The sequence below is a fragment of the Poecilia latipinna genome, unplaced genomic scaffold, assembly GCF_001443285.1.
Source record: "Poecilia latipinna isolate Pla-1442-1.1 unplaced genomic scaffold, P_latipinna-1.0 Scaffold1894, whole genome shotgun sequence".
Lineage (NCBI taxonomy): Eukaryota > Metazoa > Chordata > Actinopteri > Cyprinodontiformes > Poeciliidae > Poecilia > Poecilia latipinna.
Window position 1 is genome coordinate 52,418 of NW_015114510.1, and position 27,514 is coordinate 79,931.

A 27,514-nucleotide genomic window follows, 5' to 3' on the forward strand; every position below is an offset into this window, starting at 1 on the left:
TTAAACAGACCAGTTTAGTGTAGATCCAGTCAGACGTTTGGACACTCAGTTTGGAAAACAAAGTCGTCAGTTTTGAACATTTTTGATGATTCATATGAAAGAACTGTACAAAACAGATTTTTTTTTTATTTTACATTATGTTTAGAGTTCCTAATTGCACTTTCTAAACCATTTGAAAGGTTTATTGAAGTTTATTTTGACATCTTTGATCAAAGTAGTCAACCTATTGTTTTTGTCCGTTTTAGTTTTTTTTTTATTATTTATTCTACAATGGCTGATATACTTCTAATTGCACTGAGTGAATAAATTAAAGTTGTTTTCACACGTTTGACCTCGCTTGTGATGTTGTTGGTGTATCCAGGTGTGGTGTTCTGGTGCAAAGTTATCAAATAAATTCATAATTCAGTACATTTTTGTTTGTGTTTCAAAAAAAGAAACATTTTAAATCAATTGTTTTTCTATATCGGCTCAGTATCAGTCGATGCTAACCCTCAGATATCGGTATTGAAAGCGAAAAAAGTGGATCAGTGCTTCCCTCCACCCTACATGCCAATTAGTGCAGTGCTGTTGGGTTATTGTGTTCCCCAAATGAACTTCTGTCCTTGTGGCCTGTTCCAACCACACCCAAGCAGTTGACACACTGTTTTTCATCTTTCAATGTAAGCTAGTATATTGAAAAATGTGTGTTACATAGGTCTAACCCGGAGGACATGAAAAAAATTCTGTAGGACGCTTTCCTTTAAAGATCGTCTGGTGGTTTTGATAGAACTGGCTCTGAATATTTAGCGCTTATTGGGATCAAAGGTGTGGAATTGCTAGCGTTCCACAGCATCAGGACAAACACCTCAGTTTTACCACAAACTTTTGTTTTGCTTAGTTATTTATTTATAACAAAAAGCAAAAAAGGGTCCAACACATCAGCTTACAAGTAGGTCTGTCACAGAAAGCAATAAATCAGTTAATCGCATGATAAATTAAAACAAACTCGATGACTTCTGTTTGCATGATTTATTGTTTCTCTTTACTCTCTAGATGAGAAAAATCTTCAGTCTGATGCTTCGGTCTTAAATAGACCCTTTTTAGGACAGGGTCTTCATTGTTGTTTTGTTTACTTACTTTGGATATTTAAATGGTCTTCCAGTTCAAGTGCTAAATGCTCATTAGAATTTAAAGTTTATTGATCTTAAAGAATGTGTTTTTGCATCGTTTTTCGTTTACCATTACATTACTTGAAAATGGTCTCAAAGCAACGATATTATCGTTTATCGCAATAACTTCAGTTTATCGTCCAGCACAATTTGTCATCTTGGCAGGTCTAGTCATAGGGTAAAAACATCCGATTCAAACACAGCTACACTGCGTCTTTTTAAACTTTAAATATCTGGTTTCGACAGCACAAAGGTCAGAGGACACGTTACACAAGCCGGGCCGTGGCTCCCCTGCTCCCCTGGCGCAGGAACACAGGAACGGCCCCACAACATTTACATTTACGGCCTCGGTTCAGCTGGACGAGCCGAGGATGGAAAAACCGAGCGGAAACAGGGCGAGTGGTTGTGCTGTGAGTGCAGGTAAATACACACACACACATGCACACACACACAGGTGAGACCTGTGTGGAAACACTGAAGAAGTCTGCAGAGAATGTCTTAGGATTTGCTAGGAGTTGAGCCCCCCTGTGTGTGTGTAGACAATCCACCGCGTCACAGCGAGCACAGCCACTAATTAGCCTCGTGACCACGGAGGTCGTGGTACGTCTGCACTTCTGTGAACCTGTGTGCAAAGTTCAACGGCTCCTTGCGTCTCTGAATCAGTGGAGCACCTCCAGCAGCGCCTGGAGGAACGCCAGATAAGAGCACAGAGTAAAAAAATAAAAAATAAATAACATGAACTGTTCTCTTCATTCAAACTGAAATATTTCATTGTTTCTCCATTGGTAATAACAGGGTGGAAACACTAAAGAAGCGAAGGAGTTTTACCTCGCAAAACGCACAGGGAGGAAAAACAGATGATCCAAACATAGAGCGGGTTATGAAAACCAGACACCAGTTGCATTCTGACCTCTGCTCCCATACTGTATAGTGAGCTCCCAGTAAGCTTGACCCAGTTTGGAAGGAGAGAATGTGGGACACACTTCCACCTATTATGCGGCTGAAACGTATTTTTAGCCGTGGAGATGAGGTCAAACCGCAGGAGCATGTGAACCGAACCAAACCAAACAAAACAAGTGTTTTAATATTGACAGTTTGAAAAAGTGGCAGAGCGGCAGATGGAGAGGGAACGACCAAAAAAGGCGTTTTGGAGCGACGCCAAGATGTTGTGTTAGCGCCTCGCCGACAGGCAGACACACCTTCAACTTGCTGCTGGATAAACAGACAGGAAAATAAAATAAAAAAAGCCTGAAGCCAGCCAGTCATTAAAACACACACACAAAAAAAAGAAAGAAGAAAAAAGGTCCAACAGAATAAGCCGGCAACAGGCAAACAAAGGACAATACCTTTTAGTGTTTGAGCTCTTTACCGGGAGATCAAATGACAGAAAGGCAACACCGCTGGTGGAGTCGAGTGGAAAATTTGGAAATTCTCAGAGCCTTAGAAAAGTTTCCATAACGATTTTTCAGCCACATTTTATTCTGATTCTGGTTGAATCTGACAGAGCAACACAAAGGAGAGCAAAACTGTGAAGTGGAAGAAAGGTGGCTTTATACATTAAAAATACATAAATAATGCCCACAGCATGATGCTGCCACCACCGACTTTGACAGAGGGTGTGGTGTTTTTAGCAGTGTTTGTTTTCTGTCACATATGCAGGTCAAAAAGGTCAATTTTGATCTTGTCCAGCACCTTCTTCTTGCCATGTGTCCTGCATGGCCTTTGTCCTCCAACAATAGCTTTGTTATTCCCACTTTTTTTTTTTTAATCAAGACAGATATTATTTGCCATGTACAACTGACATGATTCCTGCCAATATATTTATCTTACAACTCCTAGAGTTACCAAGAACTTTTTTTCTGATTGCTGCTCCTTGCATCTTGGTAGGAAGTGGTTAGCCAGCTAAAACGTTAGCTGCGCTAACCCTAAGCCACAAATCCTAAACATTATCTCCGCTAAGGCTAAAGTGTTACACCGACGCAGTATAAGCTAATGCTAAACCTCTGGAGCGGATTAGCATAAACAGTCTTCACCCACTTCAAATCAGAGCACGAAGATAATGGGCTAGCTACTTAAAGAACTGTTGACGGTCGCTAACCAAAATTTTATTTATATAAAACTCCAAAAATACTAGTGATTTAGAATTTATCAAGCAAAATTATTTCAGGAGAAGCTAAGCACAATAAGCGTTTTCAAAGCTAGCAAAAATGCTAATGCTCTAAACAAAGAATTAAATAAGCTATTAGCACATTAGCAGAAGTGTGCTCAGTGCTGTTGGCAGCATACTTTAACTTCTCTACAGCTTTCACCTCCTAATGTAACTTTAGTTTATTAAAGTTAAAGCCTAAAATGTAGTTTATCGGGAAACCGACTGCAGCAATAGGAAAATAAATAAAAATTTTAGCACTTCATATGAGGCCTTTTCTTCAAAAAAATATAGAATTTAACAGTTCTTATTCAAAATATAAAAAATAATTAAACGTGAAACAAAACCGAATTTCTTTAAAGATCTGTTTTGTGCGCACAAACAAGATCATGTAGAATTCTGAAAAACGGCGACATGATGCAAAATGTGCGAGTCAGAAGAGCTCAGAGGATCTGGAAGCCTGAGTCGAGACAGACGTCGATCAGAGAGCTTTCATCGTATCCAGGTACTTCTGCTCCGTCCTCGATTTTTTGGAGGAATCCTGAGGGGTTTCAGTGCCGTCCAGTTCTTCAGCTTGTGCAGCGATGCCCTGGGGCGGGTCACTTCCTGGATCGGACCTCCTCTTCTTCCTTACATGATAGTGATGCTTTTTGGACTTCTGGTGAGCTGCAGGTACAAAGAAAAAAAAAAAAAAAGACCAAACTCAGAGATTTTTTCTGTCTTACTTTTTGCTACCTGTTATTAAAAAAAAAAAAAACACAACCTCCACAATTACAAAGATGGACAAATAAACGGAGGCGGCATGACATCCTCACCTGTCCACTCCACATCTCCGATTATGATTTTGTCACACGCGTCGCAGGTGTGGCGGCTGCGTTTGTTTCTCTGCTGATCCTGCAGTCTGATTGGGGGAAAAGCCGGCTCCTCACCCTGTCACCGGGGCAACAGAGAGCCAAATTATGATTTTCAGACAGGAAGCAAGGAGAGCTAAAGCCTTTCCATTATAAACCACAGGAAGAAAAAACCCTGTGAGGTAAATTATCAACAAGTCATATAAAAATAAGCGGAAGCAAGCTAACATTAGAATGCTAATTCTGCAAACTGATTTGAGATGCTTGTCTACTGACAATGTTTTAGGCTCAGCTAATGTTTTAGAAATAAACGATAAAGGCTTCAAAAAGTTGGATCTTTACATTTAAAGTTGCATATTTTTTGTCTATTTCCTTTCGTACTCGTACTTCGTTTCCGTCACGTCGTCAAAGGACAAAAAAAATATACATAAACATTACAATTGGTTGCTGTGTCTCTGTCAGTATCCCATAGTTTTACCTTGACTGTTTTATATTAAAATTAATGTATTTTTCGTGCCAGTGTGCAAAGAAAAGGATGAAATGTTTGTTGGGGTGTGGAAGGAAATCCTCATCATTTGCAATTGACCTCAACTAAATATCTGAGTTGCTTTGCTTTTTTAAACATCTATAGTCATATTCAATAAATTAAGTTTGAAAAATGAGTGTCACTTTTCAAACTTAAAGTACCTTTTCAAAATAACTTTAAAGCAGGTATTAAACATACTTTTCCTTCAAAACTGCATTTCTGTTTTCAAAAATAGTTTTTTTTTTATTGCTCTGACTTTAAATGTTATATTTTCATCTAACGTAAGTGTTACAACATAATAATTAGCAGAAATAAATGCTTTTCAACAACCATCTGCGTGAATTTAATCTATTGCACGTGTTTCACTGGGTGATGAAATTCCTAAAATAAATGGAAAACAATCTGGAACGGAAAGCAGAACGAGGGAGAAAAGTTCCAGGAAAACGAACAAAGTTGGAGGACAGAAAAGTTGCGAAATGTAGTAAAAAGAAGGAATAAAAGTAAAGAAAAGCACAAATAAAAGAACAAAGTGAGCAATAACTAACGAACGAGAGTCAGGAGGACTGTTGAACCCGGCTGACCCCCCGGCAGCCGGCCCCACCTTGCTGAGACTGTCCAGGATCTGCAGTGCAGGCTTCAGCACCGACTCCTCCCACCTGGACACGTCAGTCACATCCAGGCTGTACACAGCGGGGACGCTGTCGCCTGGTCCTACACACACACACACACACACACACACAATCACTAAACTTTTTAACATCACTTTTAGCTGATCATGTGAAACGATTTGCTCTCCCTCGTCGGGTTAACGACACCCCTGCTTTTAGAACTCATCTCGGTGTCGGCCTCTCCGTGGAGCGCGGGTGTGCCGATCGATTTCACACTCCAGGCGTCGTGAACTGAACCCGATAAATTCAATCCATCGGAGTCCGTGACCCGCTCCGCCTGATTCTGAGCGGATCAAACAGGCTCTGGCTGGTTTGACCAAAAGAAGGCGATGAGCAGAGGGATGGTGGGGGGGATGAGGGGGGAGTGACGCGCCGCAGCCGCACCCCGAAGCTCCGTCAACCTGCTGACTCACAGCGGCTCGATAATGTCTTCCTCTCCTTCCTCCTCCCATCATCCTCCTGCGCAGCATCCCTTCCCGTTGCCATCAGTCTCGTTTCGGCTTTCAGTCACTCCCTTGCTCTCTGACGGTTTCCTGCCCCCCCGCCTGTGTGTGCGCGTGTGTGTGTGTTCGTTTTGCACCAGTCAGCAGTGTCTGGGCCAGGCCTTTGCTTTAAAGCGTCCCTGCCCTCCACCGAGTCGTCAGGACGGGCTGATGCAACGACAGCATGCCGCCTGTTACAGACAAAAACTGACAGATTTTAGCCTCAAACGTTGATTGTGTCTCGTATTTAGCTCTGAACAGATGCCGTTTACTGGTTATTTAGGGGCATCAAAGTAAAGGGGTCCGAGTACAAATGATATGCTTTAAAAACCAAGAAGCATTTTTCCTCCACCTTTCTTAACGAGTGTGGGAAAAAATGTTGCAGTTTTTTTTTTTTTAGATGGAGGTTGTTTTTATATCCACACAGAAGATAAAGGAGTTTTTACACATTAAACAAAACAACAGATCAATAGTGAAGGCAGTGAAGCTCTGCTCGTCTGTTTGGGTTTGTTGCGTCGCTCAGATAAGTGGCAACCAGGGCCGCAATTTTGTACATCCGGCATTTGGCTTTTTCTTTTCTAAAATTATTGCTAGCTTACTTTTAATTTGTTAATTTAGTTTAATAGAGAAACTGAAACTTGTAACCCAGTGTGTCAGAAAACCTATTAGGCATTTAGACATAAAGCAGCAGGCAGATTGTGTTAGCTGATCCGACATTAGCGGCTCCTTTTAACAGAGAACGGTCCGTTACATTTCAGAATAAGAGCATCAACATAAATAATACCGTTTTAATAGATTAGATGTTTAAGGGATGTCTATAAAGTAGGGAGGGCTAAATGTCGATACCTGCCCTTTACGTTAAAAACAAACTCCTGAAATAATGTGAAATAGACATAGGTTGTGAAAAACAAATAATAAAGAAACAAAATAAAATTATCGTTAAAAAAAGCCAATATGAACCCTTAACTTCCCATTTTCTTGTTGGCCGTTTTCAAACAGTCTCTACAGATGAGTGATTTCTACCCGTCTCAGATTTCTGCTGCTGGAATTAGCCAACCAGCGTTGGCGCTGTGGAAACGCCCACTTCCAGTCTGAACATAAACGCTTCAATTTCATCACATCACAGCTAAAAACTTCTTTCTGTCAACAACACCAACAACAGGCAGTCGAGCTTTTTGAAACAGTGGGGTGTTGTTAAAATCACTTATCTGAAACGCATGTGGAAAGACTGAATTTAGTTTTGCTTGTTCAGATTTGGAGGCTTTCTGGCACTGAGACGTCATTAAACTCACCATTTAGACGAGATACTGGAGAGGAAAGGCGGCACTTTCTCCTGCTGGTTCCAAACCTTTAGCAGGTACTTCAAAATTTGCCTTCTTGTTATTTTCCCTCTGCAGTACCTGGGGTGTCTAAAGCCGAATCAATTGAAGACTTGAATGTGGATAGATTAGAGCCAATAGCGATTACCTTTTCATTTTAATCATGCCTATTTAGTCCGTTTCTGGCTTTCAGCTGCCAGTGAACCCCGTCTTGGTAGCCATTCCTCACTAATTTGTACAGCTTTTGTCCCACTGCTTTAAGCATAAATGAAATGAGTTGGCTCCATGTGGGTTTGCAAATCAGCACAACAATCGAAAAGCCAAACAGAACCATCAAGTTTCCGATTCGAGGCTGGATGCTAACTCACCCCCCCTTTTAAAAACGGCTCTTTTTATGTTTAAGTAACCAACCAGGAAGGCCTCAAGCTCAGCTTCAGCTGTCCAGAAGCTGTTTGTTGGACTACAAACCTTTAATGACACATCTTAAAACAATATTTGATTATATTGCCAGAGCATGAAAACAATTGAGATGTTGGAGGTTCACCTTCCAACAGCCCTGAACATGCAGCCATACAATATGAGAGGCTGTGTGGTGCAATGGCCCAGTTAAAGTCCAAATCTAAAACTGTGTTGCATTAGAAAAGGTTTATGGATATAGCAGAATTCAAAATAGCTTCCTCAGTTTCACAAAAAAGTTTTTACCCTCGCTCGATGTGGTTTCCCCCACCCCCAAAAAACGAGTTAAAGTGCTAAAGGGGAGATGGAAACACATTCGCCGAATAAGTTCTGACGTACCGAACGTTTACCTCTCTGATAGGCTGTTTGTGCTGTGATAATCATTAAAACAGCATTTTTTTTTCTCTATATCTCCAGATAGCATGTAGCATTGCCAATGCTAGTTGACATGACTGAACAACTTGCCAAACAGAGACATTCCTAAAGATTCTCTGTGTTTTCAGAGACGCTAGTTTCAGGGAGGCTAGTTTGCAACCTCAACTTCCAGTTTACCACAGCCATCCGTTACGTCAACATCTGATGAAATTGCGCTGACCTGGCTGATTTGCTCCACCCTTACAGATCGGACACATTGTCACCGATATTCAATCTAGATTTTATTTGAATATCGGGACTGGTACCGGTATTACCATAGGATCGGTGCATCTCTACTAAGAAATTGCCGTAGTGACCTGTTAAGATTGATGCCTAATTTCTTCAGTTTTTTTCCCCTAAATTGTGCACAAACTTCCCATTATTCAGAAGTCTGGAGACATGAGCGAAAGCTTTCACATTTAGTCAGATTGTCCTTCAGTGGGAGGTATTGTCCCAACACCGCGTGTCCTTGCAAGTCGGATCTTTCGAAGAACAGAACAGAGGAGTGTATTTATTTGTCTCCCGAGTTCAAATATGATCAGTCCTTCTGCAGACTGGCCGGCCCCACCTTTAAGCAGATTCTCATGCAAATGAATCCCATTAACCTTTAAAGTACTGTTTGCCAACTCAATTATGGCCTAATCCTTTTCACACAGACTCAAGTGTGAATTGGAGGGCAGCAGACAAGCATCCTGACTGACGCTTGCAGCTCTACTGGGAGCCAACTGGGCCTCTGTTATTACAGAGGAACACAAGACTGCCTGGTATGACCGACTGAACAGAAAAAACAAAACTGCCTCGGCTTCACAAGAACCGGAAACGTGTATCCAGGAACGGTTTTAGCATTTTAACCACCTCCAGTTTGAATTTGAATACGGCGGGTTTGATAAGCAGTCGAGCGTTTGAACATGCGGTATGGCTCGTTCTTTTTCAAGTCGGGGCAAGCTGTGCGCGTTTAACTAGCTGACGAAGGGCATAAAAGCAGAATAAACAGATTGTAAAATGGCAACATCTCTCTCTGCACCTGCCTCAATTTAGCTTCACAGCGTGAGCTGTTCTGTGTTTACTCACCCCTCACGCTCTGGCCTCCGTTTGAGTGTGTCGATTTTTTTAGTTTTGTTTTTTTAACCACATTTGGGGTTAATCAGAACCGCGCCGTTTACGGAAACCGCGTTTCCGTCTATGTGAGAGTCACTGAGGAAAAGGTTTGAGACTCTCCCTTCAACGCAAGAATCCGGGTACAGGCGGGATTTTAAAAAAAAATTATTTCAACAAAGCTTAACACAAGTTCTTAAATTTATAACATAATGGCAACAGTTTGCTGCTAAGACGCTGTAACAATTATGAACAGAGTAGCATACGGATTAGTATCGCTGTAATACAAACAAGCAGTTGCGTCTTAATAAATTCAGAATGTTACTTTAAAGTGATTTTACAAACCCAATTCAAAAAATAAAACTACTATGATCTAGATCACACTCTACAAGGACGGAAAGTTGTTCAAGTCCAAGTATATAAGTGGAAAGTTGAGTGGAAGGATGCACTGACGCGATAAGTTTCAATAGCCTCTTTACTTCAAATCCTTACCTGTTCAATACTTCATTAGAATTCATCGTCATTTGTCTGACTTTTGATATACAGACTTCAGCTAAAACTAAATCCACACCTGCTACATTCAGATATAGTTTTAATACTTATAACAGAATATTGTACCAATTTATCAAACAACTTCTCTTATTTTTCTATAAAAAGTTTTGGCGCTAGGATGAGGTGGATTTTCGGCCACATCAAAATCGGTTTATTTTGCAGAACTGCAATGGCGCAGTTGGTAGAGCTGTTGCCTTGCAGCAAGAAGGTTCTGGGTTCGATTCCCGGCCCTGGTCTTTCTGCATGGAGTTTGCATGTTCTCCCTGTGCATGCGTGGGTTTTCTCTGGGTACTCTGGCTTCCACCCACAGTCCAAAAATATGACTGTCAGGTTAATTGGCCTCTCTAAATTGCCCCTAGGTGTGTGTGTGCATTTGTCCTGTCTGTCTCTGTGTTGCCCTGCGACAGACTGGTGACCTGTCCAGGGTGACCCCGCCTCTCACCCGGAACGTTAGCTGGAGAAAGGCACCAGCAACCCTCCTGACCCCACTAAGGGACAAGGGTGTAAAGAAAAACGAGTCGCAAACGGATGTTGCTACCGGCACAAAACACAGAGAGACAAAATTTTGCACATTAACAGAGTGACGATGTTAGCTTGTTAATTAGCCATGTAACGTTGACTATGAAGAACTTTGTGATGTTTACATATTGAAAGGTAATGCTGAAACAAAGCTTTACTTTGTATTCAGATGGAGATGCCTCCATTTCATGACGGAAAGTTTTAGCGGCTCCAGAGCTGTAACTGTTTTGGAGCCTCGTCCCACACAGTGAGGAGCAACAGCTGGGCATTTTTTTTTTTAAGCGTCGTCGATAAATAGTCCACCTTCAGCAGCCAACGTCCTGCTCCCACCGGCTGCTTCTATCTCTTCGCTTTGTGTCTGCATCTCTCCGAACACCACCACTCATCCCATAATTGCCCTTGGCATTCATCAGCCTCCCACTGGGGCAGGGCGAAGCGGCGGTAAATGAAACGGTGGATGCTGCAGGTGCTGGACGGAAACCCCTGTCCCCCTCGTCCTCCGTTCCGGTGAAATCCAAAACTTTTAATCCCCTCCTTTGTCAGGCGACGACCGATAAGACGACGGCGAAGGGACAAAAGACAAATATACCACTTCAGAGAACATTAAACTGACATTAAACTGTCTAAGCCTGGCCGCAAAGCCCGTCTTTAACCTGAAATCTAATTATCTAATCCTCCATTAGAGTATCGTGACTGTAAACAGATCTAGGTGTTCACACAACACGAGGAACCCGGAGCCCCACATACACACAAAGCAAAAAGGTTCATTTTCAGGCTCGTAAGGAGGGGGAGATCGTTTTGCTAAAAAGACGGAGAATAATCCGCCACTGAGCAGCTGCTTGCCAGCGCTCAAGTGTGTGTATTGTGTGTTGAAACAGTAGTCCACCTGTTGCAATAAGCGGGCCAAGAGTCACTTGCAGCGCCCGCTCTCGTGTTTGCTGAGTGTGTGTGTGTGTGTGTGTGTGTGCTGCTGTTAACTCGTCCCCTGGACCAGCTGGGATTCGCTGGCTGTCGCTCCAACTGGAACGCCGCCCGAACTCGCTGTTCCGCTTTCTTTCAGTTCCTCTTCCACCTTGTGTCTTCCTCAGCTCCCGCTTTAATCCGCTGTTTGTAACCGACAGGAGACTTATGGAAATATATTTTCCTAAAATTAATTTAACTGTAACATTTTTTTCCACCTGTACTTTCCTGTTTTGTTTTTTTTTTTTTTGTTTTTTTTTGGATCCGATGCGGAAGAAGTTTCAGTTACTAATCTGAGATTTCCTGTTTTCCTGTTTTAAAGTACTTTAAAGATTCTGTGTGAAGAGATAAATATTTTCAGACCAGTCTATACTGTGTGAATGTTGTGCTCGTTTCAATCTAATGTGGTACTAATGCTAAAACAAAAAGCTTTGAAAATGTTCTTTTCAAATTTTTTTTGGTTTTCACATTAAATATTTAATGAGCCTCAAACTGTGCGCTGTAAAACAATGCAGCATTTTAGATGTTGAACTAGAGACAACGAGATGCTGCTTAGACCCATTAGAAACAGAGAAATAGCCCTTTTGCTAACCCTTAAAGCAACCTTTGACCAAAATGCTAACGTTAGCATGGCTAGCGGTTAGCTGTTACCCCGTTTTGGTATTCTTATGTTACTTTAAAGTCACTTATATCTTTTCTGTCACTATTTCTTAGTTATATTGTTTGTGTCTACAATGAAGTCTAAACCACCGCTGTCACATGAACAAACTGGAGCCGTAGGGTTTAATTTAGGTTAGCTAAACGCTAGCTTATGGGTTCCAGCAGAGCTGCCGTTTGTTCTCTCACACTGAATAATGCAGACATTCCCATGAAGACGGTGAAAAACAAAAATCCCTTCTGACTGAGAAGCTCAAAGGAGTTTTTATGTTTTGAAACCAGTGGATGAAAGCTCTATAAATATAGTTTTATATAGCTTATCCCAACTACAACTAGCACTCCTTTAAATAGAAAAAAATAAACAAAAACAAACTATAATTGAGTTTTCCAATTTGTCATTTTGGCAAAATGACTAATTTTAAATGCATTTTTGTGTTATTTACTCATTGTGGCATCCAATGTTTTATAGACAATGGCGTTTCTGATTGATAGCTGCATTTCCATTCACCATAAAATTCACTTAATCACAGGGCAATTTCAGAAAAATAAATAAATAAAAACATCTTGTTTGTCGATAGAAAGTTTTGGTGCTAGGATGAACCAGACATTGCCACCGTCATAAACCACAAAGAAGATGACAACAGAAAGTAGCTAAAAGATCGTGACATGTTTTTTAATAACTTATCATGTGAACAAACTTATTCATGCGTGATTTTAATTGTGTTTCTTATTTATTGGAAACACCGCAATTGCAAAATTGCATTTTTTTCCCCGACATTAGTGGAATGTTGACAAAGTTTGGCGTACATTTGCAAAGGAAACGCATCTAAAGTCATAGCATTGGTTGAATAAAGTCATGTGGAAGGATGATGTTTAATGATAAAGAAATGGAGTAAGGAAAAGCTGAAATAAAAAAAATAAATAAGTAAAATGTGTTCCAGAAAACACCAGATCACTTTGAACCCACCAACCACACGGTGGTGGTGGCAGCATCATGCTTTGGGATATACCAGCAGGTGAACACACAATATTCTGGGGCTCAGCTCTTTCGACACAAATGCAAAAAAAAAAAAAAAAAAGTAAAGCTAATTAAACCAAAACATCAGAAAGTTTTCTTCTTCTTCACACAGAGGTAATTTATTAATTAATCGCCTCCTATGAGTCACATGCTTTTAAAAGCCAGCAGGTAATCACTGACTAACACAGACCTGTGTCTGGAAATTAAATAAGGACTCTTTAGTCACACACACACTCACTTGTACCTTGTGAAAACAATTCCAGTCTTGGCTTTATCTTGTGTGTGTGTGTGTGTGTGTGTGTGTGTGTGTGTGTGTGTGTGTGTGTGTGTGCTCGTGTCGGCTTCGCGCTCGCTGGAAGACGGAGGTGCGAACTCGCCCTGCACCTGTTCCCCCCGGCTGAGTCGGGTTACCTCCCCTCTCCGTCCGCGTGTCGCTCCATCCACTCACTCACTTACTCTTTTAAATAAAAGATACAGACACTGCTGTTACTTAACACTCACGAGGACGCTGTCAAGCTACACCTGTTTATTGTGCTGACAGATGTGTGTGTGTGTGTGTGCGTGTGTAGGTGGGCGTGTGCGTGAATGTGGGGGGCCGATGTTCCAGCACTTAATAAAATGAATATAACCTCACATTACCATTTTCATTAAGGGTAATTAAATCCTTCAATTAAAACAGCTCTCTCTGAAAGACGCCGACACACACACACACACGCACACACACACATGTTTACAGCCGGCCTACACATGCACTTAAAGCTAAGTCAGTGTGAGCTTGCTTTCATTTGAGGCGGCCGACTGGCTGTTTAAATCCCCACGGTAACCAAAGCCGAGAGGACGGCCAACACCTGCCGCACGCCTGTTTAACAAACCGATCCAGCTGGAGAACCGGGGTCAACCTGAGCTTCACACACCGTTCCGAGACATAATGTGTGTGTAGGTGTGTGTCTGTGTGTGTGTCAGAATTCAAAAACTTTCCATGTTTAAAATGAGAGAGCTTCTTTTTACTTAAAAGTTTAAAGAGAAATCAGTAACAAATATTACATTTTGTCAGGGGCCGTCATCAAAATCATCAATACGCATCAAATATGTTGATCAACGTTCCATTTATTATGAGTCCAACTCTAAACAGCTGGGTTTTTAATCTAGATTTAAAGGGTCTCAGTGTTTCGGCTGTTTTGCAGTTTTCTGGAAGTTTGTTCCAGATTTGTGGAGCATAGAAGCTGAATGCTGCCTTTCTGTGTTTGGTTCTGGTTCTGGGGATGCAGAGTCAACCAGAACCAGAAGACCTGAAAGGCCTGGAAGGTTGCTATGACGACAGCTGATCTTTAATTTATTATGGTGCCAAGCCGCTAAGTGATTTATAAACGACAGTAAATATTTTAAAGTCTATCCTTTGAGCTGTCAGTGGAAGAACGTAAGAATCATTGGAAGAAATGGAGGAACGAATGCAGAGATTAACAGATGGATGGTTGAACGGATGGTTGAATATCCAATGACAATCAGATGGATGATCAGTAGATGGATGGATGCAAAACAAGGAAGGATGAGAAAATGAAATAAAAAAATAAAAAAATCAGACCTTTCCCATAGCATGATGCTGCCTAAATATGTCACATAAAGCACAGCTAAACCAGCCTTCCAGGATCGGTAAAAAGCTTCACGCAGCGTCAACATGATTCCTCCGAAGTGAGGCACAAACACTCTAAAAAACAAACGCCTGTGCAAAAGTCAGACAACTCCAGACGGATTAAAGCGTGTGTGAAGCAGCGGTAACATAGGTAAGTGTGCGCGCGTGCACACACACACACACACACACACACACACACACACACACACACACACACACACGGCCATATGGTGCGTGCGGCGCAGGCAGGCAGGCGGTGGGCGGTCGGTCGGTCACAAAGAGGGGGTGTGGAGGTTTAGGACCCGGCTGTGGCCTTTAAGCCACTTGGGGTTAACAGGATTAGGAGGCGGGGTTACTAAAGGCCACGCCGCTGGCTGGGACACGGCCGCCTTCTGGATGTTTGGAAACACGCAGTCGGAGGTGAAACGAGCCGCGACCGGAGTGAGAACTCGCCAGCGTTTGTGGGCATGCGTCCATCGTGCTGCGACGGCTAATCTGGGCCAGCGCCCAAGCGCTGCGGAGAACAGGGGGGCAGCGGAGGACAAGAACTGGGAGAGCGCAGCTAAAGTTTCTGAGCTGCAGGTGTGCAGAGAGGATGGATGGTAGAGCATTATTCTACGACACAGAACCTCCATCTGCATAAAGTCAAATCTGTCCACCTCATCTCACCTAAAACGTCCTGTCGTACCGTCATCCTTCCCCGTCTGAAAACTGTGTAGAAGAGGCTGCTACAAAATTAGTTTACTTATTCTAAAATGTTCATAATATACCTTTTTGATAACTATTTATTCGACAAGGAGGCAGGCAGAAGTGTAAACTTATTTAGTCATGCTCCCCCTTCTCATACTTTTATACATTATTCTTAATTTAAAGCTGCAGTACGTAAATTTTAGGAAATATAATTTTTATTACATTTGGTAACACTGTCACTGTGTCGTGACAGTTTATGAAACAGATAATCCGTGAAAACATTCATTTCTTCCACATCTGCTATTGCCGTCTGAAGAAGTCCACCACTCCCTGTCAAAAACAACCAATCAGAGCCAGGAGGAGGAGCTTAGCGCTGCCAATCAACCCTGCAAATGCGCTGCTAAATGTGCCAATGGTGGAGAAACATTTGACCTTCACAGGAAAACGTTTCGTCCGCAGTCATTGGCGGCCATGCTAGCTAGCATGATGCATTCACCCAACATGTTCCAACGTGTCCGTTGTCGGCTTATCGGCACACACAGCATGATAAACGGACGTCAAAATGGTTCAGTTTTTGTCTCATCTGACCACACAGCCCAGTCCTCCCAACACGTCACTCCTTTCTTCCTGCTACTCTTCTATAAAAAGCCACAATTACGAAGTGCAAGACGATAGGTTGGATTATGTTTGATGCGTCCACGAAGTCATATTCCACCATTTCAGCAACCACGTTCCTCTGCATGAATCTGAAACTACGCGGACAGGAAAAACATGGTGGATGAGCAAGAACTTCTTTCCACCCACCAGGTGCACAGCAGTCAGACCACTGTTTGACTTTTGTCACTATATTTTACAGCTTTTCTGACTAAAACAAAAACAAACACACACACACACACAAAAAAAAACTGAATTGACCAAAGTCAAAATTGGCAGGTAAATTTTTCTAAATATCAGTCAGAAAACTGGAATCGGTGCATCCCTATTGGTTTGTAGTCGTGACAAATGAGTTTCAATTTGCAGTGGGTTTTGTTTCTGTAAAATACACCAAAGTTTGTGGTTCTAATGTGGAAAAAAAAAAAAAAAAAAAAAAAAAAAGAGAAGAAAACGTGAAGCCACAGGAATACTTTTACAAGCATCTCTGTATGAAAAGGAGAGCCAGAAACAAACACGCATTTTCACAATAAAACAGTCTCACAGAGACTCTTTAGGCGTTTAATAAGGAGCCTGAAACTCAGTTTGTGAAACAGAGACTGATCATTAAGATTCTCGGCTGTGGAGGAGAAAACACACACACGCACACACGCATACACTCTACTCAATGCACAAGCTGGCAGACAGAAACTTACGTTTGAGGAAACGGTTACGGACCCACTTATTCTGTTTGCGGGCGTAGCGCTTTGTGGCGATCTTCAAAGCTTCTACGCCTGAAGAAGAGTTGAAAGAGGGAAAAGATGAAGCAGAAACAGAGAACGGTCAACCAGACCACAAACCTAGCGAGTGTGAAGTCGGGTATTTCTCTGACCTTTGTCTCTCAGCTTGTCTCTCTCCTGCTGGCTGCTGCTCTCCGGAGCCGTCAGGTAGTCGTGGAACTCCTTAAAGCCGATCGACTGGAAAATCCCGTGTTGATAGTCTTGGCTGCGGGGAGCAGAGGAAACACGACCCGTCGATATGTAAACTTTCCTTGTTTGATGTGACATTTATGGCGCCGGTGATTCAGATTTCATTTTCCTTCCCCTCCATCTCTCCTTCCAGCCCCACATGCAGATGTAAAAACCCTTCCAGAAATAGAGTGACTGGCAAAACAAACAAACACAAAAAAAAAAAAATCATCTGAACGTAGACGACATGAGGACCCACAGGTGGTAAAACTCAGCAGGCTACTCTCCCAGCAATAAATACACAGCTTGTTTGCAGACACTAAATGCTGAGCAGAAAAGTAGAAATTGGTTGTGATAAGATCTGAGGAATCCAGAGGGAAGTTTGTAGCAGCTCATAAGTCTGGTAAAAAGTTCTCAAAAGAATTGAAAATCAGAAATTTCACTCTAGGATTGGAAATTAGGGGGATAACATGTTCAACCCAAGTTATTTTACCTTGAGCGCAAGCCGCAAGATGCTGAAAGAAGTGGCAGTTGCTCTTAGATAATGTGATAATATTATCACATTTTCTATACAGCAGTACAGATAATAAAATATGTTCATAATACTATAACACCCAGTTGGTGGACGTAGTTATGCTAATGAGCTAATAATGGAGCTAATTTCCGCTTAGCGCTATTGCTAACTTTGAAAACATTTAGCACACTTAGCTTCCCCTGAACTGTTTTTCCAGGTAACTTCTAAAGGAGCTAACTTACTTGAATGTGTTGTAAACTTTCAAACGAATAAAGTTTGACATCTGTGTTCAAGTTTTGATTATTGAGTTATGAAAGTAGCTGGAGGCTTATATTCATGCTTTTACTTTGAAGTTCTGCGTCCTCTTCTCTCATTTTCTCTCTTTTTGTTTTTCCCAGTAACTTCATCTCAAACAAACAAAGTAAAACACAGGCAGCGGAGCTGAGCTGAAGTTAGCGCTTTAGCATTAGCTTCTGTCAAATATTGTGTTATTACAGTGCTTTAGCGTTAGCAGAGCTAACATTCATGGTTGGTGGGTTTGCTCTACTACCTTTCTACTGCTGCAGTAAACATATTGTAGTGTAGTTTAATATCTAACATCAAACTATATGAGCCAGTGTTATGACGAGACACGCCCACTGATCTTTCTTCAAATTACTTTTTGAGTTTTTCTTTATTAAAGAAACGGATAAATACATGCTGCCGGATTCATTACAAATCGCTTTTTGTGTTTGTAGGTTTTTATTGGACTGAAGCGTCAAACTGGAGTAGTGAAAAGAAAAGCGCCATTTTCAATCAACTATTATTGCTAAAAAGAAAAAGAAAAAAAAAGTGTTGCGTCTCAGGTACCCGATCCGTAAATCCACACACTCGGAAGAGGAACAAGGAGAAGGAAAAAATAAAACTGGCCAGACGGGAAGAGGCAGAAACTGGAGAACAAGATCCAGAAGACAGGAAATGAGGGAGGAAGAGAAAAGAGGGAATGAAGGAAGGAGAGATCTGACCTTGATGTCTGGTCACATCAACCAGCAAGGGAAGGTAGGAGAGAGAGACAGAGAGAGAGAGAGAGAGCGGCAGAGCGAGACGCGAATGGGGCGTAAAGTGAACGGATGATCAGATTGCCGTGAAGGCAAAGGATGACGAGGAGCAGACGGTGGGATGCGATGAAGAGGGAACGGGGGGCACAGAAGAGAGAAACCAGCAGCATCCTCGGCATCCGACTCTCAGTAACACCATTTCCCACACGATGAAGTTATTACTGAAGCCCACAAAGGGGCGTGACCAAACTTCACTCAGAACAAACAAAACTAACGTTTTCTGATGTGTGACTGCGTGATGCTAAGCGCTAACAGGCTGATCAGAACACCGCTTTACTGCGGACGGTAATTTAGGAATCAGTGTGGAGGAAGTATCTGGAATCTACTTAAAGATTCTTTACTGAAGCTGCAAAAGAACGAGAGAGAGCAAGACTTTCAACAGATAACAGAAAGGTTTATATGTTGCAGCAAAGTCGCTCTATGTATCCTTTTGAGTTTTTAACCTCAGTTTGCTATGAGTCTACATTTTTTTGGAAATGACCACGGAGACTGCTGTTTTAGTTATGCTAGCCATGCTAATCGCTAACAAAAGATGCAAGAGACAGCTAAAAAATTAAATCATTTAATCTAGCTGCAAGGTTTTTTTATAAACCTTAATATGACCCTGTTTATGGCGCTCTACTCCACCCACACAGTCTGATGGCTCCTCTGCTCCTAATATAAATAATTAATGACTGCTCAGGGCAGAAAGGCCAGGGAAAATATATACGTCTTCCTTACCAAAACTGGAGATTCGAAATCGGACATGTAAATCTAATGTGCGCGACTCTAAAAAAAGAAAGCGGAACTCAGAAATGTCAAGATGGAAGGGTACCAGACGGAGAGGAAAAGCTTGCAGCTAGAAATAAAAATAACCCTTCCTGGATCAATTTCTGGAGAGCGGGAAAGTCAATCCAGACGTTTTCCGTCGTGCCTCCAACTTTGGAATTCAAGGACGATTGCCGGGATTCTTCTTCTGTTACTACTGTCCTCTTATCAAAACAAAGAAATGTAGAAAATTAAAATGGCTCTTCACTGACATGAGACAACGAAAGCCAAGTGATTGCACTACGCCTCAAGGGAACGTCTTTCTCAGGTATGTGGATTATCAGAAGGAAAAAAGGAAGGCGTTCCGTCATCGACACCAAACCGAATGCTGCGCCGAACATCTGAAGGATGCTGGAAAGCCGGCGAGAAAGTGAGACAATCCCGATGAATCCAGACGACGTCTTGCGACCTTTCATAGTTTAGTCACGCCTCACACGGATGATGACTGATCAACAGTGGCAGCCTTGGGAGCAGTCAGAGGGAGCTGCCTACGAGTCGACTCCGAAGGTCACTTGCTTGCTTTGAAGAACATACAAGAGATACGCCGTCCTCTTTACTCTGACGCCCCTGAATAAACAACATCACAGCCTCCAAATCTGTGGGAAGAACGGATCTTCAATCGGAGAACACATTCCTTTAGGGAATAAACTCTGATCAAAGATCTTCTTAATAGGTAGCAACTTGACACAGAAAGGGAGGGACTCGTCAACGGGGCTCGGGGCCGTCTGGGCCGTCTCTATATAGGTCTGCAGGCCACTGGGAGCCGACAGCGCGCAGCAAGAGTGGCCCGTCAGACTGCGATGGGGGAGATAAATAACTGGACTGTCGCTTGGCAGAGGCCACTTCCCTCCCATTGCCCTGGTTACGCAGAGGAATCGAGAGCGGCAATCTCCGAATCAGATGGGGCGCATGGGGAAATAAAGCCGTACTCATCCGATTCCTCTCACTCGCTTAGCAGCATCAGTAAATCTAGGGCTGTAGTGATACAGTAATCTTATGATACGATACGATACGATACATGATATTCTGTCCACGATACGATATATATTGCAATATTCGTCAAACGATACAATTCAATACACTTTTGCGATTTTCTGAAAGATTTTAGAGGGACAGAGTGATTTTGGTGACATTTTGTGACTGTTATAGAGTTGGATTGAATTAATTTAACTGAAAACTGATTAAAACACCAACCTGGCTCTGGTTGGACATGGACACAGACTTAAAGTCGACAGCTGGACAAAAAGAATCAAAGAAGTGGTGAGAAAACATGTTTCTTTTAATTGAAACAGTACAAATTGTAGCTTACGTGGATTTATAAAGTAAATAAAGTGCACCAAGCACCCTGCTCTGAATAGTTTGATACCTTTTTAACCTCGACACTTAACATCTGAAGGAATCACTCTAAGCCTGATGACCTAATTACTCTCCCGGCAAAGCAAGCAGTGAGTGAGCAAGATGACAGTTGGATGTTACGATATTTGCAGATGAATATCGATTTTTTTTCTAGGAAAGAAAATATCGATATATATCGCGATATCAATATTATCCTACAGCCCTAAGTAAATCAGATCTTCAGCAGATGCTGGAGGTCTGATGGTAGGAGTTTTTAGTTTATGAAGCAAAGAAATGCCACAAAACCAACCCGTATCTCAAACACGTTGCTTCTGTTTGAGGTAAAGAAGAAGCAACGTTCCCAGTGGGTGCTAAAGCAACACACTGGCAACTTTCCTCTCAAAGTGTGTTTATAGGTTTTGGGGGAGTGCTGAGGGACGATGTAGAGAGAGAGCCTTTTATGGTTCCAGCAGGAGACGTCGGAGAAATTGTTTTTTCCTGATGTCGTCAGAGTCTCCTTTGGTTGCGAGCGGAGCGCTTTTTAAGAAACTTAAAAACCTCTGGATTATAAGCTTTACCCACATCTCTAGGCTTCATGTTGAGCGTAACTGAGGAAGGGAACGCGCAACTAAGTCTCAATATGGGCGACGAGAAATTGAGTTGCATTAATGAACTCCTCACCTCTCGTCCTGGAGTTTCTGTCGGTTGTATCGGAGATGGAAATCCTGGAGTTCATTCAACAGGCCTGTAGCCAGCATCTCATCTACACGGGCATCCAAGCGCTGGTCCAGAGCTAAAAGACAAACCAGGTCCAATACGTGTTTGTTTGTCCTCATGTCTACGAATATGGTGCCTCGCAAAAGTTTTCATCCCACATGTTGCCAATCTCAAAATTCTACGCATCTTGTTGGGACTTTATGCGTCAGAGTAAACTCTTCAAGCATGGAAATGTATTCAACGTTAACTGAAAAGTGTGGTGTGCATGTGTCTTTGACTCCCTCAAGTGAAGACTTCGTAGAACCAGTTATTGTTTTAATAAGAGCTGAAACTCTATCGATGTCAATTATTTTGTTGGAGAAGTTGTGATAAAGTCAGCTAAGCTAGCAAGAGTGGTTGATGATTGTTAGCCGTGTAAGTCTGTTAATCAATCCTCTCTCACGGTTGAGCAAAAGCGGACAGTCGCCGATAAGATCAGTGGATAAAATCGGTTTCTCATGCAAATATCGGCAGATCCCCAATCTCTCAAAATATCGGAAATCGGGCCCAATTTATCAATCGGTGCATTCTTAAAGCTAATGAAATACTTTGTATCTAAAAGACAGGATTTTTCTCAAGGAAATGGCTCAAACTTAGTCAGATTGGATGTGGACTGTCTGAACATCAATTCCTTAATTTTGCTACAGATTCTCAAATAGATTTAGACTTTGACTAGGCCACTCTAGCATATTAACTTGCAGTGTGCTAAACCATTCGACTGGAGCTCTTTAGGGTTCTGATCCTGCTAGAAAGTGAAATTCCATCCCAATCTTAAGTCTTTGGCATCTTGTGACAGATTTTCTTCCAGGACGACCCTGAATTTAGCTCCATCCACCTCAGCATGATGCTGCCAATTTCACATTTCCAACAGGTGTTAGCATGTTCAGGCTAATGCAGCGTTAGCTTGTGTAGCATTTTACACATTGGCCTAAAAGTTTAACTTCGTATCACTGTTTTCCGTACTTTTTATAGCACTGATTCAACGATGGCTTTCTTCTCGTCACTCAGAGTAAAAGGGGTGAAAGAAAATGCACGACACACTTTTAAGATTTTTATTCAGAATTTAAAATATATGAATATATAGTTATAATTCTTCTTCTATAAAATTTGAGCTTGGAACATGCTAAAAATTAAAGGAAATGATATAGAAGAAGATGATTCTGCCGTCCTCACCCTCCATGTCTGCGTGCAGCCAGAAGATGCAGGGGTCGGGGAACCTCAGGGGCCCTCCGAGGCCGTCGCCGCCCTGCCTCTGCTCCTCCAGCCAGCGGCTGTGAGGAACACCCGTGTCGTTGTGAATCTGAAGACTTCTGCAAACAAAAGCAGGGAAAGAGGGTACGCTCTCACTCCGTGAAGTCAGATTCCTTTTTCCCGCATCCAAAGTCTCTCTGGGTAAAACCGAGATTAGCTGAGTTAACCGCCCACTCATCCACTAAATCCACTGCAAATTAAAACCCCCAGCTCCCTTTTCTGAGAAACTAATTAATCACGCGGGTTAACTTGTTGTGAACGCTGACGACGACGACTGCTGGGTAACGCTCCCCAAGGACGCGTGAAGAGATAAATAACATGATCCCACAAAGAAACGAATCTGAATGCAAAGCGCATCTTTTTTAGTTACGCCCGGCTGGACACCGAGGCTGGGAGGAAAAGATGACGCCTGTCAGCTCCAGTCTGAATAAAGAACAGGGTAACCTAACCTGCTCACATAAAACACCGCTGCTCCTGCTGCTACCCATCAAGCTGCGCTCACAAGAGGAAACCGGCGTGCAGCTGTCAGGAGGAGAGGGCCTCTCTTCAGGCTAAACCCAGAGAAAAAAACCTAACGGGAAGCAGAGCTGGTCCGGGGAACAAATGGTATAATTCAAGCTACGATATGAAAAAACAAAGACCAGCCTGGTGTGAAGCAAAGGGAAAATGATTTGTGCAGGTTTTTCTGTTTTGTTTCTTCCAAACTGGTTTCTCTTGTACATGAGAAGATGGATCTCAATGGGATAACCTGTATAAATAAATGTTAAATTTTTTTTAAAAGCATTTTTGCTTTCAAATGGTGAATAATGTCTGTAATATTCCAAGATAAACTTTAAAAATTACCAACCCCCCCAAAAAAAACTTCTTTTTGTTAATCCTAACTAGCTTAAAACAGGAAAAGTTTAGTCTGATTAAATGTACGACAGGCAGCAATAAAACTGTTACTTCTCATTCTATATAGTGCGTTTAAATATGTTTCAGCTGCAAATGTAGAAAAAAAAAACTTGCCTGATAAGACAAGTTAACTTTTTTGTAAAAAATGAAAACAAAAACAAGTCGCTGCTTTTGAAAGACAAAAAACGCATTTGCTGATGATGTCACTCCTCCGGAAAAAGTAGATCTAACTGTAAAATCAGGGTCATGTTTCTGCTTATGACCTTCATATTGGGTCCCTATATAGTCACTGATTAAAACTTAATGACTTTGTCACTATATTCACCAATTTCCAGAGTCTCCCTCTCTCTTTCTCTGGTGGGGATATTGTGAATGAAGGGAATATATGCTATGTTAGAGACCTAATTTTATGAATTACAAATATGAATCTGCAGCATTAGGTGATTCAGAAAAACAGTTCTAATTACTGTGCTGTTTTACCTCAAAACATGTGTCGCCTAAAAATATCCCACTAAACTGCAAGATATTACTCGCAAATGTGAGTTTAATTAACTCCTTTTACTGTGTAGCTGAATTATTTCTAACTACTTTGTTTTTCTTCTAGCAAGTATATGATTCCTGTTATTTCCCCGTTGCGCCGATGGCTTTCAGCGGCAACAACTTTATGCTTTGTAATGAAAAAAGAAGTAGCTTCTAGATGTAATAAAGCAATCCGTCAGCTTTTGCTATAAGTTATGGATTATGAGTTTGGGGCTGCAGACACGGCACACCAAGTCAAAACAGGATATTGTTTAACTCCGTCATAATGGAAAATAGTCTCTGAATAAACAAGAAGCTATTCGACTAGATTTACCTCTGACTAAAACAGCAGCAAAGATTCATGTATAACACCACGGTTAGCAGAAATTATATTAAAATTTACTACCAATTACTGTTAGGTTATAAAGACCAACTTCTTTCACAATGCAGATTAAGTTTGTTTTTACTTGTACAATGCTGAAAATGTATGCTAACCCGCTACAGCGAACAGCAAAATGTTGAAAGTAAGTGGAGACATAGACTTGAACCTCTTTCTAACAGTCGCTAAAAATTAAATTAAAATTAAACAAGTGTATAGTTTTGGAAAGATGTACCTCTTTGTTTCTAATGTCGATTAAAGTTAAAGAAAACTTCATGCTGTGAAATTTTTATATCAGAATAGCTTATTGAAAAATAAGAACATAGCACTAAGCTAACACTTTTGTACACGTCCGCTTTTGTTAGCATCTAACCTACTAGCTTAAGTTAGCATCTAGCACAGCTGCTAAAAATACAGAGAAATAACTACCATATCATGGAGTATGTTTTCACACATTCCCAACCCATTATATGTCTCATTATATGCTATGCTTTGCTCATAGTAGCACTATTTTGCTGTGTTTACTAAATGATAAAGAACTAGCTAAGGAAACTGTACTAGCAATCATCATTTCGTCCCCAACCACATTCAATTCAAACAATCCGTTTCTTGCCCATACGTGTAAACCAAAGTGTATTAGTTTATTTTTATTTATAGTTTGGCATTTCCAAAAGATGCATGGATCTATCGAACTGGGATTGGTATCTGCTAATTTTTCCTTGATGGGATCTGATCCAGGCCAAATACAGGAACGTAATACTTTTACACATGCTTTCATCGCAGAAATAGAGATAATAAGATTGTCATTATTTTTAATTAGGATTCCAAACAATAACCTCAATTATGGAATACTAAACAAATCTTTACTCTTATGTATAATAACCTACAATTAAACTAAACTAAAAACCATAAAAATTGGTTAAAAACGGAACCAGCAGGTCAGACCTCAGAGAAAACCACAAACTAGGATTGACCAAAAGGGAAAAAAAATTATGGTCCATTTTTCTCGTTCCTCCAATATTTTCATGAAATATGGAGAAAAACAATCATAAGACTGTTTAATCGTCTCAGACGATTTAGTCTGATCGTACATTATTTGTTAAAGCTTTGCATTACATCCCATTTATTTTGGCTCCGATCCGACTTTGGGCTGCTGTGACTCCCATATTCAACAGAATATGACTGGATCAAAACCAACTCGAAGCCAATTAACAACCCAACAGAGCACCAACAATATGACCACACATTGTTAATAAAAGACAACATTTAAACCGTGACATATGGAGCTGATGACATGACCAGCTGCCTCACCTGGCTACCTTGCGCTTGTCATTTGGGTGCAGCATGGAGGCCATTTTGGGGTCCACCTCAGCCAGCCTTTTATGCAGCTCCTCTCCTCCCAGTTTCTCCAGCTCCATCTTCCTGCTTTGGCCTCCGTCTGCTCCGTCCCCTGAGTCCTCATTCTCCTGCTGCGAGGCACGTTCGCGTCACATATCTTCAATTATTCAAGACTTTTTAACTCAGATTTAGCCGAATGTACAAAAACCACAAAGTATGGCATCATTAGCATAATAAAAAAAACAATGATTCCAAACATAAGCTAACTAGACGTTACATTGTCCATCGCCAAATCTAAACCTTTGACTTAACATAAAGAGAAGTGAGGAGGATGATAACTCATGAACTCGCTCACCTCCGTGTCCAGCAGGACTTTCCACAGCAGAGACTCGATGTAATAGTTTGTTCCTCCAACAACGATGGGCAGCTTGTTTCTGCTGTGCATGTCGCCGACGTTGGAGTGCGTTAAGGAGGATGTCGAAACCTCTGAGGATGCATTGCGTTTTGTTGAAAAAAAAATTAAAAATTCCACCCTTTGTATAAATTTTAGTTACTGAAGTAAGTTAAAGGGAGTGTTGGCAACTTATTGGGTAAAACTACCCACTAGCTTAGGGGTGCGACAATTAATGTCCTCATATTCATGTGAGATGCGATTGGCCATCTTTTGCAGCAAAAGTCTGAAAATCAGCTACTGCCCCATTATCCTACCTGCACACATCTGAATGCAAGCAGTTAATGATAATCAGCCGATTGTTGCCAACTTAGCAACTTTGTTGGTATAACTTAGCAACTTTCAGTCAAATAAATTGGTATCGGCCAAAATCGGACTTGTTAGAAAAGACTTTTTAAACATCCATGAACGGCTTAGAAAAGAGTCGGTGCATCCCTATAAAGAGAGATAATTGATGTTTGTGTTTGACTATCATCTCATGATTCTTCACTTTGAATACTCACTTCAGTTCAAACGAATGAGCAGCAGCAGAAGCAGAGAAACTGGAGGACGTGAGCTGTTTGGTGTCACAGACAGAAGCGCCACACCTTATTTCCTCTGTCGCATCTTCTTTCATCCTAAGCCTCCTCCTCCCCCGCCTCTTACTGTGGGCTAATCAAATAACCCCTCAAACCAGATAAAAGCCCATCAGGCATCATCACTCGCCTGTTGTCCACTTACAGGCCTGCCTCTCTGCGAAGAAGAGCGGAGGAAGGTTATTGACAAGCAGCAGAAATCAAGAGGATGAGAAGCCACAGGGGGAGGGGTTTATGCGAGTGGCGTGTTTAGTGGTGGGTGGAGGGGGGAAATGATGCGACATCAGATCCTGCGTCCTTAAACTTAAAGTCACACTGACTCCCTGTTTCTCTCCTTTTCCTCCTAATCTGTATTCAGCTCTTCCTCTTCGCCACCAGCAGGTTCCTGCTGCACCGATCCTATTCTTGGAGCTCCCGCATCCCCTCAAAGTGTGTGTGTAGGAATAAAAAACGGGAGACAAGCATGTGTGTGTGTGCCGATCTATTAATACCTCCCTCTCCCTCTCTCTTTCTAGTTATCGCCTCCTCTCTGCACATCAGTGTGATGTGGCCGGCGTCTGCGGGGCGTGACCGGCCAGAGCCGGCGCCTGTTAGCGTGCGTGTTTGTCAAGACACACCGCAGACGCGCTCCGCTATAAATATCAACTCTAGTGATCTCCTGCTTCGCGTTCTTCCAAGAAAACATCTGCAAGAGGCAAGAATCAGGACACAGCGTCAACAGAGCTGCTGCGTTCCAGCCAATTAGTACGTTAGACCTGCCAAGTTTCCCGCCAAATAATCTGCTGTGTGGCGGGTTGATGGCGCGGCGTGGAATCAGGTGGAAGAAAAAAACAAAACAAAACATTGTCTTGGTTATTGAATTTGCAGAG

At 41.8% G+C, this 27,514-nt stretch overlaps 1 protein-coding gene and 1 long non-coding RNA gene across 5 annotated transcripts in view; one reads left to right on the forward strand and one right to left on the reverse strand.

Annotated features, from left to right (window-relative positions):
• LOC106935013 (uncharacterized) lies at positions 1–27,476 on the forward strand. 3 transcript variants are annotated; one of them, XR_001421819.1, is made up of 4 exons: positions 1–1,568; positions 26,793–26,900; positions 27,004–27,078; positions 27,161–27,476. It is a non-coding gene; the product is annotated as an uncharacterized LOC106935013 (long non-coding RNA). The 3 variants fall into 3 exon arrangements; XR_001421818.1 differs by having other exon boundaries at positions 27,004–27,074; XR_001421820.1 differs by lacking the exon at positions 26,793–26,900 and having other exon boundaries at positions 27,004–27,074.
• The window catches only part of trit1 (tRNA isopentenyltransferase 1), a 37,275-nt gene continuing 12,438 nt past the window's right edge, over positions 2,678–27,514 (reverse strand). Inside the window, exons 3-11 of one of the 2 annotated variants that reach the window (XM_015015239.1) lie at positions 25,975–26,073; positions 25,593–25,747; positions 22,412–22,548; positions 21,164–21,275; positions 16,654–16,766; positions 16,478–16,555; positions 5,273–5,382; positions 4,110–4,224; positions 2,678–3,960 (exon numbers count right to left, since the gene is read on the reverse strand). In XM_015015239.1, coding sequence (XP_014870725.1) covers positions 3,776–3,960; positions 4,110–4,224; positions 5,273–5,382; positions 16,478–16,555; positions 16,654–16,766; positions 21,164–21,275; positions 22,412–22,548; positions 25,593–25,747; positions 25,975–26,073 — 1,104 coding nt within the window. In that variant the 3' untranslated portion in view covers positions 2,678–3,775. Of the gene's footprint in view, positions 3,961–4,109; positions 4,225–5,272; positions 5,383–16,477; positions 16,556–16,653; positions 16,767–21,163; positions 21,276–22,411; positions 22,549–25,592; positions 25,751–25,974; positions 26,074–27,514 lie in introns of both variants that reach the window. The other variant, XM_015015238.1, reaches the window with a different exon arrangement.